Source organism: Megascapheus bottae, chromosome 8 (genome assembly GCF_031878675.1).
Source record: "Megascapheus bottae isolate mThoBot1 chromosome 8, mThoBot2.hap1, whole genome shotgun sequence".
NCBI classification, from domain to species: domain Eukaryota; kingdom Metazoa; phylum Chordata; class Mammalia; order Rodentia; family Geomyidae; genus Megascapheus; species Megascapheus bottae.
In genome coordinates, this window is record NC_143516.1 from 58762733 (window position 1) to 58777783 (window position 15051).

At 44.1% G+C, this 15051-nt stretch overlaps 1 protein-coding gene across 2 annotated transcripts in view; it reads right to left on the bottom strand.

The window, feature by feature from the left end:
• Positions 1-15051, bottom strand: part of Adgrb3 (adhesion G protein-coupled receptor B3) — a 466475-nt gene that overhangs the window by 40463 nt on the left and 410961 nt on the right. For both annotated transcript variants that reach the window (XM_090338496.1, XM_090338497.1), the window contains exons 20-23: positions 8152-8302; positions 6685-6754; positions 3234-3300; positions 282-367 (exon numbers count right to left, since the gene is read on the bottom strand). In XM_090338496.1, the coding sequence (XP_090194622.1) occupies positions 282-367; positions 3234-3300; positions 6685-6754; positions 8152-8302 (374 nt within the window). The remainder of the gene's footprint in view (positions 1-281; positions 368-3233; positions 3301-6684; positions 6755-8151; positions 8303-15051) is intronic.

Genomic DNA, 15051 nt, shown 5'->3' on the forward strand with positions numbered 1-15051 from the left:
GTTTGAAAACTAACTTAAGGACAAGACCTTTAAGTCTTGCTTCAGTGTTTGTCTTCTTAACTGAGAATCACACATGCACACAAAATGCAGGCAGATATCCTGAAGGACTTGTTTTGTTATTTCTGAATTTTTGATTGTGCTACCAATGATTGAGTGGCGGGGTCTGCAAGCCCACACCTGCCCAGAACAGCACTGGAGGCGGCCGGCACCGGTGGCTCTTCTGGATTTGATTAGGAAGCTCACTGATAAAGAACCTTCAAAACCCACCACCAGCAGCTTACCTGGCTCTGTGTTTGAGCTTTTTATCTAGGATTCCATCTCTGGAAACAAGTTTATTAAATACCAAAATGCCAATCACCATGTTGACCTGTCAAACAGAAACAGAATTGATGTTTCACAACCCTTGCACCATGTCATCTTGAGAGCCTGCTTTTACCCCCTTCAAACCTGTCAGAGTCCCAGAATCATGGAAGCAGGGCGCAGGTGTACTTTATAGGTGTACACCAGCACGCAGAACCATTTGACAGTGGTGTGGCACTTCAATTGTTACTGTTCAAGAATGAGTTAATATCTATAAGTCAGTTAACACCAGGGAGATTTCCTTTCCACTTCCTGACTGCGTGCATGTATGTGTGGGGGGGCAGATGTGTATGTGTGCATGTGTGCACATGTGTTTATGCATATGTGCATGCATGTGCATGTGCATGTGGGTGTATCCATGTATGTGTGTATATCTGTGTGTGTGCCTGTCTGCGTGTGTTTTCCAGTTATGGGGCTTGGACTCATGGCCTGGGCACTCTTGCTTCATTTTTTTGCTCAAGGCTGGAACTGTACCACTTGAGCCACAGCTCCACTTCCTGTTTTGTTTTTTCTCTTTTGGTTTGTTTGATGGTTAATTGGACATAAGATCTCACAGACTTTCCTGTGAGCTTTGGACTTTGCTCTCAGAGCTCAGCCTCCTGAGCAGCTAGGATCACAGGTGTGAGCCACTGGCCCCTGGTTTCCATTGCCTGGGATATAACTAGTACCATACTGGACCATTCTGCCATTCTCTCTGGGTCTGTTGTGAACAGAATCAACTGACTGGCTAGTTTTACCCCTTGCACTGGAACCAAAATATGTGAAACATTAGAGCCGTGGAGGGAGTGGGGTGGTAGCAGGCTAGGACAGAAGGCTGGCCTGGTCTCCTGATGAAGGGCTGAGAGCCTCATTACTCACTGGGTGTGATTGTTTGGTCCTGAGGAGGCAGGTGGTGTTTACTGTGTTCTTGGCTTTTCTAGAGGAAGGAAACCTGTTCAATTTTTTGGCCTCCTTTAGTGGATTGCCTAGTGGATTGCTCTAGTTCATAAAAATCACTGAACCTCTCTTGGATTCCATTCTAAGAACTCATTCTCTCACTTAAAGGTTCTTTTGCATAGCAAAGCTGAATGGAAACAGGGGGTGAAGTTTGCTTTTCCTGGAAAAGTTTTAAGGAGTGCCTGAAAGAGAAGTCAATGGGAAGCTGCTGGGTCCCAGGGCTCTGGAACCTGCCAGGAACCCTGTTACAGGCGAACGGGTCTGGTAGGAAGGGAGACAGCCCAGGTGCTGTGGCTTCTTTCTCTCACTGCTCCTGCCAGACTTCAAGAACAAGGGGCAGAAAGATTCTGGGGCCACCATCTGCTCTGCCCACATAGGTGCTCCGTGTCCTCCACTCTGCTCAGAGATAGCAGCGGTGCTGTGCCTCAAATTCTCTTCAGTGGAACAGGATGGGGCTCTGCTGTAATCACTGCCAAGTCACCATTTACGCTGCAATTCCTGAAGAGTCACTGTTCAGCCTATAATTTCCTGACAAGTCACTATTTGATCTCTCCTTCCCTCTCCCTCTCTCCCTCTCTCCCTCTCTCCCTCTCTCCCTCTCTCCCTCTCTCCCTCTCTCCCTCTCTCCCTCTCTCCCTCTCTCCCTCTCTCTCTCTCTCTCTCTCTCTCTCTCTCTCTCTCTCTCTCTCTCTCTCTCTCTCTCTCTCTCTACCTAGTGTGTGAGAGAAATGGCTTCAAGGACTAGGGAAGCATTCAGTAGAGCAGACAGGGTTTCATTGAACAGCTTTGCTATGCACTTGCTCTTTTCTCTCGTGTGTTCTCTTTCCTTGGGAATGATGGACCATTTCTGTTCCCTGGCAGGCTTTAAGGGAGGACACTCCAATATCAAATTTTCAGGACAAATGTTACTAGTTTCCAAGCTTTTGAACGAATTGTTCAAGAAGCCAGAGGTAATTTTCCAACTGGAAATCTAATCACAAGGTGATAGGAATCTTTGCAGTTAATTCAGATCAATCTTTTCCTTCCTCATTTCTTCAGAAGTTGGCTAGCCCAGAGAGATTTATAATGATTTAAGTCAGCGAAGGAGGAGGCTGAGGGAGAAGCCTGGAACCAGATGAGGGAAGGAGGGGCAAATGGAAGGAGGGGGGGCAGGACAAATCAGTAGGCCCTTATAAATGCTTTTAAATTTAAGGAATTATTTTACAGCTTGAACAAAGAAAGATATAACATGTGCTTGCTGCCCATCTGGACAGCCTGCTCGCTGTGGAGACTGGGTGGGGGGGTGGGGTGCAGAGGGCAGAGGCAGGCCAGCCATTGCTCCCCTGGCAGGGCTACCCATCTTATCCTCAGTAACCACACTCAGGGAACAGTCACCCCTGACTGCATGCTGGGTGCAGCTCTGAAGACCCGTCTGTAATAACCACATGCCTCTCCATAGAACAGAATCAAGGTGGGGCCGAGATAAAGGATGACATTTTATACATGGAGGAATTATTGGAGTTTACTTCTAAACTCATCATAGAAAATACTACTCTCGAAAGTTCATTTGTTGCTCGAATAGACATTTTCAGATAGGAGTCTTGATCTGCAATTTTTGCTGTACTTTTTTTTTAGAAGTGCAAACAGTGAGTGAACAAGAGCCTTTGGTGATTATCATATGATTACAAGAGGTTTAGCTGGACAATTGTGTTGTAACATTGCATTGCTATTTTATATTAGATGTAATCATTAGCAAAAAAATGAAAAGAAAATACTACTCTCTCAAGTGGCTTATTTTTCAGTATTTAAAATATAGATATTTTAGAGTTGAAGATGGAACTATTCAATTAAGTAAATAGTTCATTGAACTTTAAAATCTGTACACAACAAACTCTTGATCATAATTGCCACCCTGAGCTAGAGTAGAGTTCCTTGTTGCACAGGAAACTGGAGCTTACCAGGACAACGGCAGCAGCAGGCCCCACAAACGCGTACAGCAGACCTCCTTCCAGGGACAGCCAGCAGCTGCAAGCGCATCAGACAGAAACTGACAGGAGTTAGTGACGGCAGCAGATTGCTGGCATGCCAGGTCAGGAGTCAGAGCACAGACCGCACACTCGACCCAGCCAGGCACGTGGGCACATGTGAATCAGAAGCCCAAGTGCCAGAAGGGTGCAGACAAAATGAGAAACCAAGCTTTTCCTGAAGCTGGGGCCTACTACCACTCATGCCTGTCATCCTAGCTACTCGAGACATCTAAGGATCAAAACAAATCCTAGAGACGCCGCTTAACCAGCAAAACCAGAAGGGAAGCTATGGTTCAAGCAATAGAGGGCCAGCCTCCAGCAGAAAAGCTGAGCAAGAGTAGAGGGCTGTGAGTTCAAGTCCCAGTAGTGTTGCACACACACAATGTTAATATTAACAGCAACCAAGCATTACATGAGCCAGAAACATCATGACCCTGTCACTGAAGAACTTTTATCATATAGCAGTGAAAATGACAACTTACACTTTTATAGTGAAATCTTGGTGTTTCTCTCCTATAAAGGTGATTTTGTCACTGAAATTCTGTGTTGTTTCATATGGATTTTATCAAAGATACTTTAAAACAAGAGGTTTACATATGCCTGCTTTTTCTTGAGGCTATTGAGATACTGGGAGAAACTGGTTTAAAAATATGTCATTTCAGTGTATGGATCATCTACATTTGTTTGCTTTTTCATGTGTGTGTGTGTGTGTGTGTGTGTGTGTGTGTGTGTGTGTGTGTGTGTGTGAATGTGAGTAATGGGGCTTGAACACAGAGCCTAGTAACTATCTTTGAACTTTTTCATTTAAGACTGAGGCTCTACCACTTGAGCTACAGTGTCACTTCTGGTTTTCTGGTGGTTAGTTGAAGATGAAAGTCTCATGGACTTCGATGCCCTGGCTGGCTTTTAACTGCAATCCTCAGATTTCAACCTCTGAGAAGTTAGGATGACAGGTGTGAGCCACCAGCATCCAGCTAGAGTGATTATTCTTTTGCAATAATAGGAAAGGGAAGAGGCTCAGGTCCCAGTACTGGGGCTCAGTTGTGTGGGGGACCCGCCTGGTGCAGTCCAGAAAAGTGACTTTTGAGGGGGGCTTACTTTTCAAGCTGAGAGCCTTATGCTCACCTCTCTCTGCCTAGCTGCCTTCCCAAGTAGAGGCAGCCACAGGCACTTCAGGCTTGTCTAAGAGTGAGCTGCCCTGCCTGCTGGGGATACAGTACTACCTGACTCTGTCACCCACACAGTTAACAGGGTGAGCATTTCTCTGCGCAAAATAGACTTACTTGGAGATAAGACTCTCATGGCCTTTTCCGCCCAGGATGGCTTTGAACCGCCATTCTCGGATCTCAGTCTCCTGAGTAGCAAGGATTAAGGGTGTGAGCCTCTGGTGCCCAGCTCTACAGCAATTTTTTGTAAGCTAATCTTCAAATTGAGGTTGCTTCTCACTCTTTAAAACAATTGTTGTTGTAAAGGAAAGATAAAGAGGAGTTCCAGTTACATAAGCCAGGTAATGAATGAGGACATTTCTTTTTGAACAGTGTCACCTCTTTCCTCGTTTTCTCCCTGTTTTTCCCTCCCTCCCCACTCCCCCAACAAGTTGTATAGTTTGGTCCCTTTGAGGTTTACTAGCAGATTTAGTATGCCTTTCAGGCTATTTTTCACCAAGGTGGCTTTTCTATTCTAATGGATTTTATGAAGTCAGTACATAATTCGATGCATTGTACTTGGCATTAATTATACACTCCTTGAAAGTAGAAATCCTAGCACCTACAATTTTACTTCTTTCCACAACGCCAATAAATTGTCTTTTTAGTCTCACTTATTTTTTAATTAACTGCTTCAAGCTTTGGATACTTTAGGCATTAGAAGGAGAATCCAATTTTCAAATACATTGGCCTTTCATCTACATTGTCTTAAGCGATAAGTCAGAAAGCAACAGTGTCACAGTAAGACACACTCTTCAATTCATGATTACAGAATATTATTCAGAAGTGTGAGCTGCACTAAGAGCTGGGTATGGTAACCTAGACCCTTCATCTCAGCCACCGGGAAGGGCGACTGACGCTGAAGGAGGGGTGGGGAGGCACAGCAAAATACAACAGAATAAAAGGAGACAGAAACAAAGACAAAGCAAGAACAGGAAGCATGAGAGAGCTTGGCTATGGCTCAAAATTCAAGGCCCTGAGTTTACTCGAGTGAGTAAACTACAGATGTAAACACGAAAGTTCTCCACATTCAAGAAAAAGGGCCCTTTTAACTCTTCGGTCAAGGAGAGGCAAGCAGGGAGTGGTTGACTGAGCTTGCCATCTGCCTAAACAGCAATGCTGGCTACTGCAGCCCAAGGACCCTGGTCAGAATGCTGCCTTTAAATGAGTGCACTCTGGCTGTAGCCGAAGCTGGAGACAGCACACACACAGTTGAGAGCCTGCTGACCTGGGCTGTCCCCTCAGATAGGAAAAGTCAACAAAAGCACGGGCTTTATGGAGATGGCAGCATCCCCATTTTGTCAACTGTCTCCTTAGAATGACACCAAATGACATAAAATACAAGTGCATAGGGTTCAAACTCAATACTGAATATAAACTTTATGGTTACAGCTGTGTGGCGTGCTCCTCTACCCACCTACTTCTGTCTTTTAATTCCTGCCATAATCCACACTTCTAGCGTGGAATCAGACTGCATCCATCTATATCACCTTCACCTATCAGTCCAGCATCTATCCATCCAGCTAGCATCGATCTACCAGTCACCTATCCCTGTCATCTAGGTACATATTCTGTGCTGGTAATAGGAGTTGATTAGAAGGCTTTGGATTCCTGCTGGGCCTGTTTGTTCAAGGCTAGCATCTACCATTTGAGCCACAGCTCTATGGAAGGCTTTTTGCCGGCCCACTGATGTCTCTCATGCTTTCCCAAGCTGACTCAGGCCTCAGGCTGTGGAGTGGCAGGGATTACAAGCGTGGACCACCAGTGCCTGGTCTGGTCTTGTCTGGTCTGTAACTCTTAATGTCCATGACCCAACTCAGCCACATGACTAGGTATCATGGCAAAGTAAGTAGCTGCACTGATACCAGGCGCTGAGCATGGATCTCACCGCAAAATGTGAAGATATTCAGATTGTCTAGTTCCAGAAAGTTACCATTTACCACGCAGTGATGGTGTAAAAGAACAAAAGAGGGGTCCCTGCAGACCAGGAGGACCCTTGGGGTGCGGGTCCAGGGCCGGGATGGAGAGTGCAGGCCAGGACTGGAGAGTGCAGGGTGGGCTGGGGACAGGGCAGGGCAGGATGGGGACAGCGCTGGACGGGCTGGACAATGCTGGACCAGGCAGGGCCGGGCAGGTGGCTGGAGTCTCACGCGCGTCCGAGGCTGGGGGGAACTTACTAGTGGTCGGTGCCGTATCCCTTCGTCCTGGTGAAGCCGACAGAGGTGGCCACCACCAGTGCTGGCAACCCTGCAGGAGACCAAGGCGGGGTCAGCAGGCCTGCACACTCAGCACCCTGTGCCTGGGGGGGGGGGGGAGAGGAGGGAGAGGAGAAGGAGGGAGGAGGAGGAGGGGGAGAAGGAGGAGGGAGAGGAGGAGGGGGAGAGTTCCCACAACGCTGCCCGCCCTCCCTCCCGAGGCCCCAGTTTCCAGGGCAGCACCAGGACAGCTTCACCAAGGCCACAGGAGCATGGGTGGGCAGAGGACCCTGGGTCCCAAGCGGGGTTGCGTCCGCCCCCTCCGTGCCCCCCCCGCCCCCTCCCTCCCGCTCATGCCTGGCGCTCCACCGCCTGAACCACACACCGCCACCAGCTTTTGGCGTCTCTGGAGACTTGTGTTCCTGTTCAGGCCAAGTTCAAACCACGAGCCTGGCCTCGGCCTCAGGAGAGGCTGGGCAGCAGCGCGGGCGTGTGTGCATGTGCCTATGTGCACCACAACTGGTTCACTTTGACTTTTTAAAGGAATTATCTCTAAGTAGTTGCACTAGGGATTTCATTCCAGCACCTCAGGTTTGAGCGCAGTGCATCTTGATCATATGTCTCCCCATCTCCCCCAATTCCAGCATTCCCCCCAGTTCCACACCCACGTATGCACATCAAATATTACGATTGCCTTCTCCCACCCCAGTGTGGGTCTCTTAACATGGCCTGGAGCCAAGCCTGACTTTTATCTAAAATAAGTTTCCATGAACAAGACCCTCACTGGAATTGGCACTTGAAACGTATAGGCCTTTGAGTGATGTGTATGCATGAAGCAATTTGGCATGGTCGCCTTCCAAGAAGACAAGCACAGAATCCACTGATTCTCAAGTCTCACAGCCATTCGGTGTTTAAACCAGTGCCTATACGAGGCTTCATGCATTCTCGAGATGGCTTACTCCCTGTGGTATGCACTGTTTTATCATTTTTAGATTTCTTTTAATAGGATGAGTAATGTTTTCTTGGAGTGAGAACATGCCAAGTTGAATCATCTTGCTGGGGGTCCTGGTGGTTTTAAGGCATTTTGTATTTTCAGAGACTACAGCACCAGACATGGAGCATTCCATGAATTTAGCAAGAGCTCAGTACTAGCTCCTCTTACAGTTTCAAATGACCTGAGAGTCCTTAATCATGACTCCAATCGTCTTGTTCATATATCTACACATACACAGCGTGTGTGGTGTGTGTGTGTGTGTGTGTGTGTGTGTGTGTGTAAGTAGGGACATAGGTCGATTTAGAGGATGAGGATAGATGATAAATAGATGATGGATGGTTATGTATCTTCATTATATGGATATATGTAGGTAGACAGGTAGATTACAGAGGGATACATGATAGAAAGATAGACCATAGATGGATAGACGGGCACAGGCATGTGAATGTACTCACCCCATCCAAGGCACAGGAAACGTTTCCGTATCAGTCGTGTCCTAATTTTTCCAGTCACAGCCATGTACGACTGCCAGGCCTCGGTCAAAACCCAGCAGAAGGAGGCCAGAAAGAAGAAGTGGAGGAATGCTGTCGTGGTTGTACAGATGCTCTGTGGGAACAAAGAGAAGCCGTGTGCAAGGCCGGGCAGGGACCACGCGGTTCCTTCAGTGGGGCTCGTTTCCTTCCCCTGCCACACCAGTACTGGACTCCAGCTTAGCCCTGAGTCAAGTCTGGTGTCTAACGCTTGGCTCACAGTCTCACTGCCAGATCTTTGCAGTCTCACAGACTTTTCTCTCCAGGCTGGCTTTGAACCCCAGTCCTCAGATGGCTGCCTGCTGAGTAGCAAGGATTACAAGTGTGAGCCATCAGCACTCAGCTAAGCAGATTGATTTCCAACTCTACTTTTATCCCAGCTGTCTACCTCTCTCTAGTACCAGAGTTACTATTTCCAGGCATTAGAAACTCTGTGGTGTTGGTGCTGTATGTAATGTATACCAAAATATATGTCTTAATTTCCAATTTCTTTTATGAGGAGAACCTAGAATTTAAATTTAAACACAACTGAGATTAAAATTACTGCTTTACTTAAAGGCTTTTCTTGAAATATAATTAGGGGGTGATCCTGTCTTTTGACTCATTTAAGTTAGAGATTTCTTGTATAATTGCTTTGGCGATAGTCTTTATCATTGCTTTCGACCCTCAAAGCCTTCTTTGTTGTTTCAACTGCGTTGATGTTAAGATTCCATTTAGAGATTATTCTACCCAGCAACACCAGAATACACATTTTTTTTCAGCAGCACATGGAACATTTTCTAAAATAGACCACATTTTAGGGCATAAAGCTAACTTGTGCAGATTCAGAAGCACTGAAATTATTCCCTGCATTCTCTCAGATCACAAGGGCATCAAATTGGCACTGAACACCAATCTCCACCAACAAAAACCCTATAACTCATGGAGATTGAACAATGCATTGTTGAATCATTCGAGGAGATAAGAACAGAAATTCAACAGTTTATGAAATTTAACAAAAAGGAGCACACAAAATACCAGCATAGGCAGTACTCAGAGTGCATACATTAACAAATTGGAAAAATTGTAAACCAACAATTTAATGGCATACCTTAAGTTCTTGGAAAAAGAGCAACAAACCAACCCCAATATCAGTAGAAAGAAGCAAATTATTAAAGACAAAGCAGAATTAAATGAATTGGAGTTCAAAAACACTATAGAAAGAATCAAGAAAACAAGGAGTTGGTTCCTTGAAAAAAATTAACAAAATTTACAGACCCTTAGAAAATCTTACCAAAAAAAGAAGGAAGCACATCCAAATAAACAAAATCACAGATGAGAATGGAAATATCATGAAAGAAATTACCAAGATCCAGAGCTTCAAAAGGGAATACTTTCCAAACCTTTACGCCAACAAATTTGAGAATCTAGAAGAAATGGATAAATTTCTAGCCAATATTAACATACCCAAACTGAACCAAGAAGACCTAATCCAGCTAAACAGACCTATTTCAAGCACTGGAATAGAAATGACAATAAGAGACTTCCCAGCCAAGAAAAGACCAGGGCATGATGGATTCACAGCTAAATTCTATAAGGTCTTCAAAGCAGAGCTCACACCAATACTCCTCAAACTCTTCAATGAAATTTAAAATGAAGGCTCTTTGCCAAACTCATTCTATGAAGCCACCATAATCATCATTCCCAAACCAGACAGAGACTCATCAAAGAAAAAGAACTGTAGACCCATTTCCTTGATGAATATTGATGTAAAACTGCTCAACAAAATACTGGCCAACCCTCTTCAGCAACTCATCAAAAAATTATACACTATGATCCAACAGGATTCAACACAGGGATATAAAGTTGGTTCAATATACGCAAGTCAATTAATGTAATTCATCACATCAACAGGAGCAAGGACAAAAATCACATGATTGTCTCAATAGATGAAGAAAAGGCATTTGGCAAGATCCAACACCCCTTTATGCTAAAAACTCTGGAGAAACTAGGAATCCATGGAACATTCCTCAGTATAATAAAGGCTGTGTATGTCAAACCCACAGCTAGCATAATACTTAATGGAGAAAAGCTAAAGCCATTTCCTCTAAAATCAGGAACGAGATAAGAATGCCCACTCTCTCCACTCCTCTTTAACATAGCATTAGAATTCCTAGCCAGAGCAGTAAGGCAAGAAGCAAGCATAAACAGGATCCAAATAGGGAAAGAGGAAGTGAAAGTTTCCCTCTTTGCAGATGACATGATTCTGTATTTAAAGAACCCTACAGACTCCACTCCCAAGTTGCTTGAGCTGATTGGAAACTTTGGCAAGGTAGCAAGGTATAAAATTAACCCTTAAAAATCAACCGCCTTCCTATATGCCAACAACGAGAGGAGCAAAGAAGCAATCAAGAAAGAAACTCCTTTTGCAATAGCCTCAAAGAATATAAAGTACTTAGGAATTAATTTAAAGGATGTAAAGGACCTTTATGATGAAAACTTTAAAATCCTGAAAAAGAAAATTAAAGCAGAACTGAGGAAATGGAAAAATGTCCCATGTTCCTGGATTGGAAGAATCAACATCGTGAAAATGGCAATCTTGCCAAGAGCTATCTACAAATTGAATGCAATACCCATCAATATCCCAATGTCATTCTTTAAGGAAATAGAAGAAGCAATTCAAAATTTCATATGGGATAATAAAAGATCCTGTATAGGAAAAACAATTCTTAGCAGAAAGAACAGCACAGGAGGAATTTCAATATCAAACTTCAGACTCTGTTACAGAACTATAGTAATCAAAACAGCTTGATACTGACACAAGACCAGGCCCGAGGACCAATGGAATAGAAGTGAAGACCCAGAAATCAACCCACAGACTTATGGCCACCTAATCTTTGATAAGGGAGCCATAAAATCAGAATGGAAGAAAGACAGCCTCTTCAATAAGTGTTGCTGGCAGAACTGGTTAAGCACCTACAGAAAACTAAAGTTGGACCTTTCTATGTCACCCTATACCAGGATTAACTCTAAATGGATCAAAGACCTCAAGGTAAAAGCAGATACAGTGAACACTTTACAAGAAGGAATAGGAGATACCCTATATCTCCTTGGCACAGGTTGAAACTTTCTTAATAAAGACCCAGAAAACAACAAATCAAAGAAAGTTTGGATAAATGGGACTGCATTAAACTGCAGAGCTTCTATATGGCAAAAGACATCCCTAGCAAGCTAAATGGAAAGCCCACAGAGTAGGAGAAGATCTTCACTAGCCATACAACAGACAAAGGCCTTATATCTAAAATACATCAACAGATAAAAAATTGACTCACCCCAAAACTAATCTTCAAAGAAACAACCATCCCATTAAAAGATGGGCCAAATAGTTAATGAGAGACTTCTCTGAAGAGGAAATAAGAGTGGCCTATAGAGACATGAAGAAATGCTCAACATCTCTGGTCATAAAAGAAATGCAAATCAAAACAACTCTGAGATTCCACCTTACTCCAGTTAGAATGGCCAGGATCAAGAAATCTAATAATAGCAGATGCTGGCGGGGATGTGGCCAGGAGGGATCACTACTGCACTGTTGGTGGGAGTGTGAACTCGTTCAACCACTATGGAAAACAGAATAGTGATTCCTCAAAAGACTAAACATAGAGCTTCCCTATGACCCAGCAACGCCACTACTTGGCATTTACCCAATGGTCCAGAAATGAGGAAATACTAAAGCTATTAGCACAGCAATGTTCATTGTGGCACTGTTTACCATAGCAAAGATATGGAACCAACCCCGATGCCTCTCAGTAGATGACTGAATCAACAAGACATGGCATTTATATACCTAATGGAATTCTATGCTGCCATGGCCCCATATGTAAGGAAATGGAAAGACTTGGAAAAAATCATATTAAGTGAAATAAACCAGACCCAAAGGAACATAGGCTCAATAGTTTCCCTATTTGTAATAATTAGTACAAACCTTGGACTCTCCTATCAGAGGATTTCAATAGCTCAAAACCTAGATACACAAAGCCATATATGATGAGGCTCAATGAAAGGACCTCTAGGATAGGGAAACAAGAGCTAAATAACGTGCGATTACTGTTCTTAAGGTACTATGTTATTTCTCATCTCTTTGGTTGTCCCTTGGGTTATTCTCATATTGTTACTGTATCTTACCTTGTTGTCTGGTATATTTTATATACATTTATTTGTTTATTTGAAATAGGAAAGGGAAGGGGGAAAACAAGAAGAGGGGAGAGGGTGGGAGAGGGAAATGGGGACATGAGAAGGGGTGTAAATGTTTGTGAAGGAATGCACTTTCTATCTGGCGTACATAACTGTAACCCTTCTATCAATTACAATTAAAATTTTTTTAAAGAGAAAAGAGAAAAAAACAGATTCTACTTGGAAGTATGATAGCCTTTCAAAACAAAATTTACTTTGCTTTTTTATGTGGGTGATATTTAAGATGTGACAGCAAGGTACAAAATGAGGTTTGGCTAGCAGCCTAGAACAGAAAGAAGATGCATCTTGAAGTATTTAATTTCATGCTTTGGTGTTACCACATTGACCCTGTATCCCAGTCAAATAATACTGCAGCCACTGCCAGCACACAGCCCTGATTTCACAGGCATTCCTCTTCATGTGAGTGAATCATGTTAGACCTGGTGAGGATTCACTGTGCTCTGCCCTCCAGGGACCAGCAGCTCCCTATGGGGAAGCACTGATATCCCTATTGGAAGAACTCCCGTGTGTGGAGTCTCTGCTCACTAGAACTAGTACAGAACTCATCTCCTGCACTGTCTGTTGGTCCTGTCCCTTCCAGGGACTGAAAGTAGGCAGAGGAAGGGGGAGAATGCAGTCCTCAGACTCCATGCATGCATATACATGGGAGCAGGCACTGGAGGGGTGGCATGGGCTGGGAGCTAGAGGAGAGTGATAGAAGGGGCGACGTGGCTCAGAAACCCACCTGATGAACTGAAACGCCTTCGTCCTACATCAGGATAATAAACACAATTAAATTAAGAAAAGAAAATTGGATTCTCTTTGAGGTTTTCCCAATTGAATTAGAAAACAGTCTAAGAGAGTAGAATTACAAAAGTTATTAAAACTCAAATTAATGAAATTATTCGCACCTCCAACCCAATTCAATGCTAAAGTAAAGGTCTATTTGAATATTCACTTTGAGGGCCATAGGTCTTTACTATCAAAGTTTGCCAGAGGTTGATTAGCTTTTTTAGTTTTCTAACCCATGAAGAACATCACATGATTTCCAAGTCATTTCCTCCGTGACTGGCAGCATGGGTACCAAGTGGGGACCCAGTAAGCACTCTCGGCTATGTGCTCAGCACCACAGCCACTCCAAAATCAGCTTTTTGATGTCTTTCCTGTCCACACTGTGCATAGCACAGATTTACCAGTCCCCTCCTCACCTTCCCCTCCCCTGCTCTTCCCTCCCCTCCCCTGCTTTCTCCTCCCTATCCTCCCCTCCCCTGCCTTCCCCTTCCAGTCCTCCTTTCCTCTTCCCTCCCCTCCCTTTCCCATTTTCCTCTTGTCCTGGTACTGGAGCTTGAATTGAGGGTCCTGTGTTCTCCCTCAGATGTTTTGTTTAGTTTTTATTTTTCCACTTAAGACTGGAGCTTTACCACTGGAGCCACAGTTCTACTTTTTGCTTTTGGCTGCTTATCTGAAGGTGAGATGTCAGGGATTTTTTTTTCTGTCTTGGCTGCCTTTGAACTGTGATCCCAGATATAAGTGTCCTGAATAACTGGGATTACAGGCATGAACCTCAGGTGGCTGGCTTAGGATTCTTCTAGAATCAGAGGCATTGGGACTTTTTCTCCATATGAACATCTAAGTCACTTGCAGGCTGCGTTTTCTCCCTCATCCTAATCTAAACTTGAAACATAATCTTCCTAAACTCTACATGGTGCAGCAATGCATGCATGCCATGCCAGGAGCCTTAACTCATAAAAGCAACCTTACCCGAGCAGCACAGGACATGGGTGACCCAGAGAGCACAGGGCTTGGTAGGGAACCACATTTCATACATCCTTTTAGGAAGAAATGGCACAGAATCATATACTTGACATGACAAAACACAACTTGGTTAGTTTGATTCCAGAGATGCAAGGCTGGTCAACATATGTGCATCAATAAATACAATACACAGCATTAACAGAGCCAATGACAAGAATCACATGCTCATCTCAATAGATGTGAAAAAGTCTTCAAAAATTCAGTATCTGCTTATGTTTATCTGTTTAAAAGCTCTGGAGAAGCTAGCTGAAAGGAACAGTCTTCAACATAATAAAGGCTATGTGCAACAAACTTCCAGCCACCACCATGTTAAGTGCTGAAAACCATTTCCTCTAAAGTCAACAAGACAGGGATGGTCACTCTTGGTCTACCTTTTCCATAAAAGATTGGGACTCATAGCCATAGCAGAAAGGCAAGAATAAGATATAGAAGAGATCCAGACAGTGAAAAACGCAGCCTGCAAGTCAAATGACCCTGACATGCAGATGGCACAATTCTATTCCTGCAGGACTCAGGGACTCCACCCCTCCCCGAGCCTCTAGAGGGGATCAATAATTTTGGCAGAGTAGAATACAAAATTAAATCACAAAAAGTCAGTAATTTTGGCCATGAGTTCATCAAGTGGTAGAGTGCTCGCCTAGCATGCATGAAGCTCTAGATTCGATTGCTCAGGACCACGTACACAGAAAAATCTGGAAGAGACACTGTGGCCCAAATGGTAGAGTGCTAGCCTTGAGCAAAGGAAACTCAGGGACAGTGTCCAGGACCTGAGTTCAAGCCCCAGGACTGGCAAAAATAAAA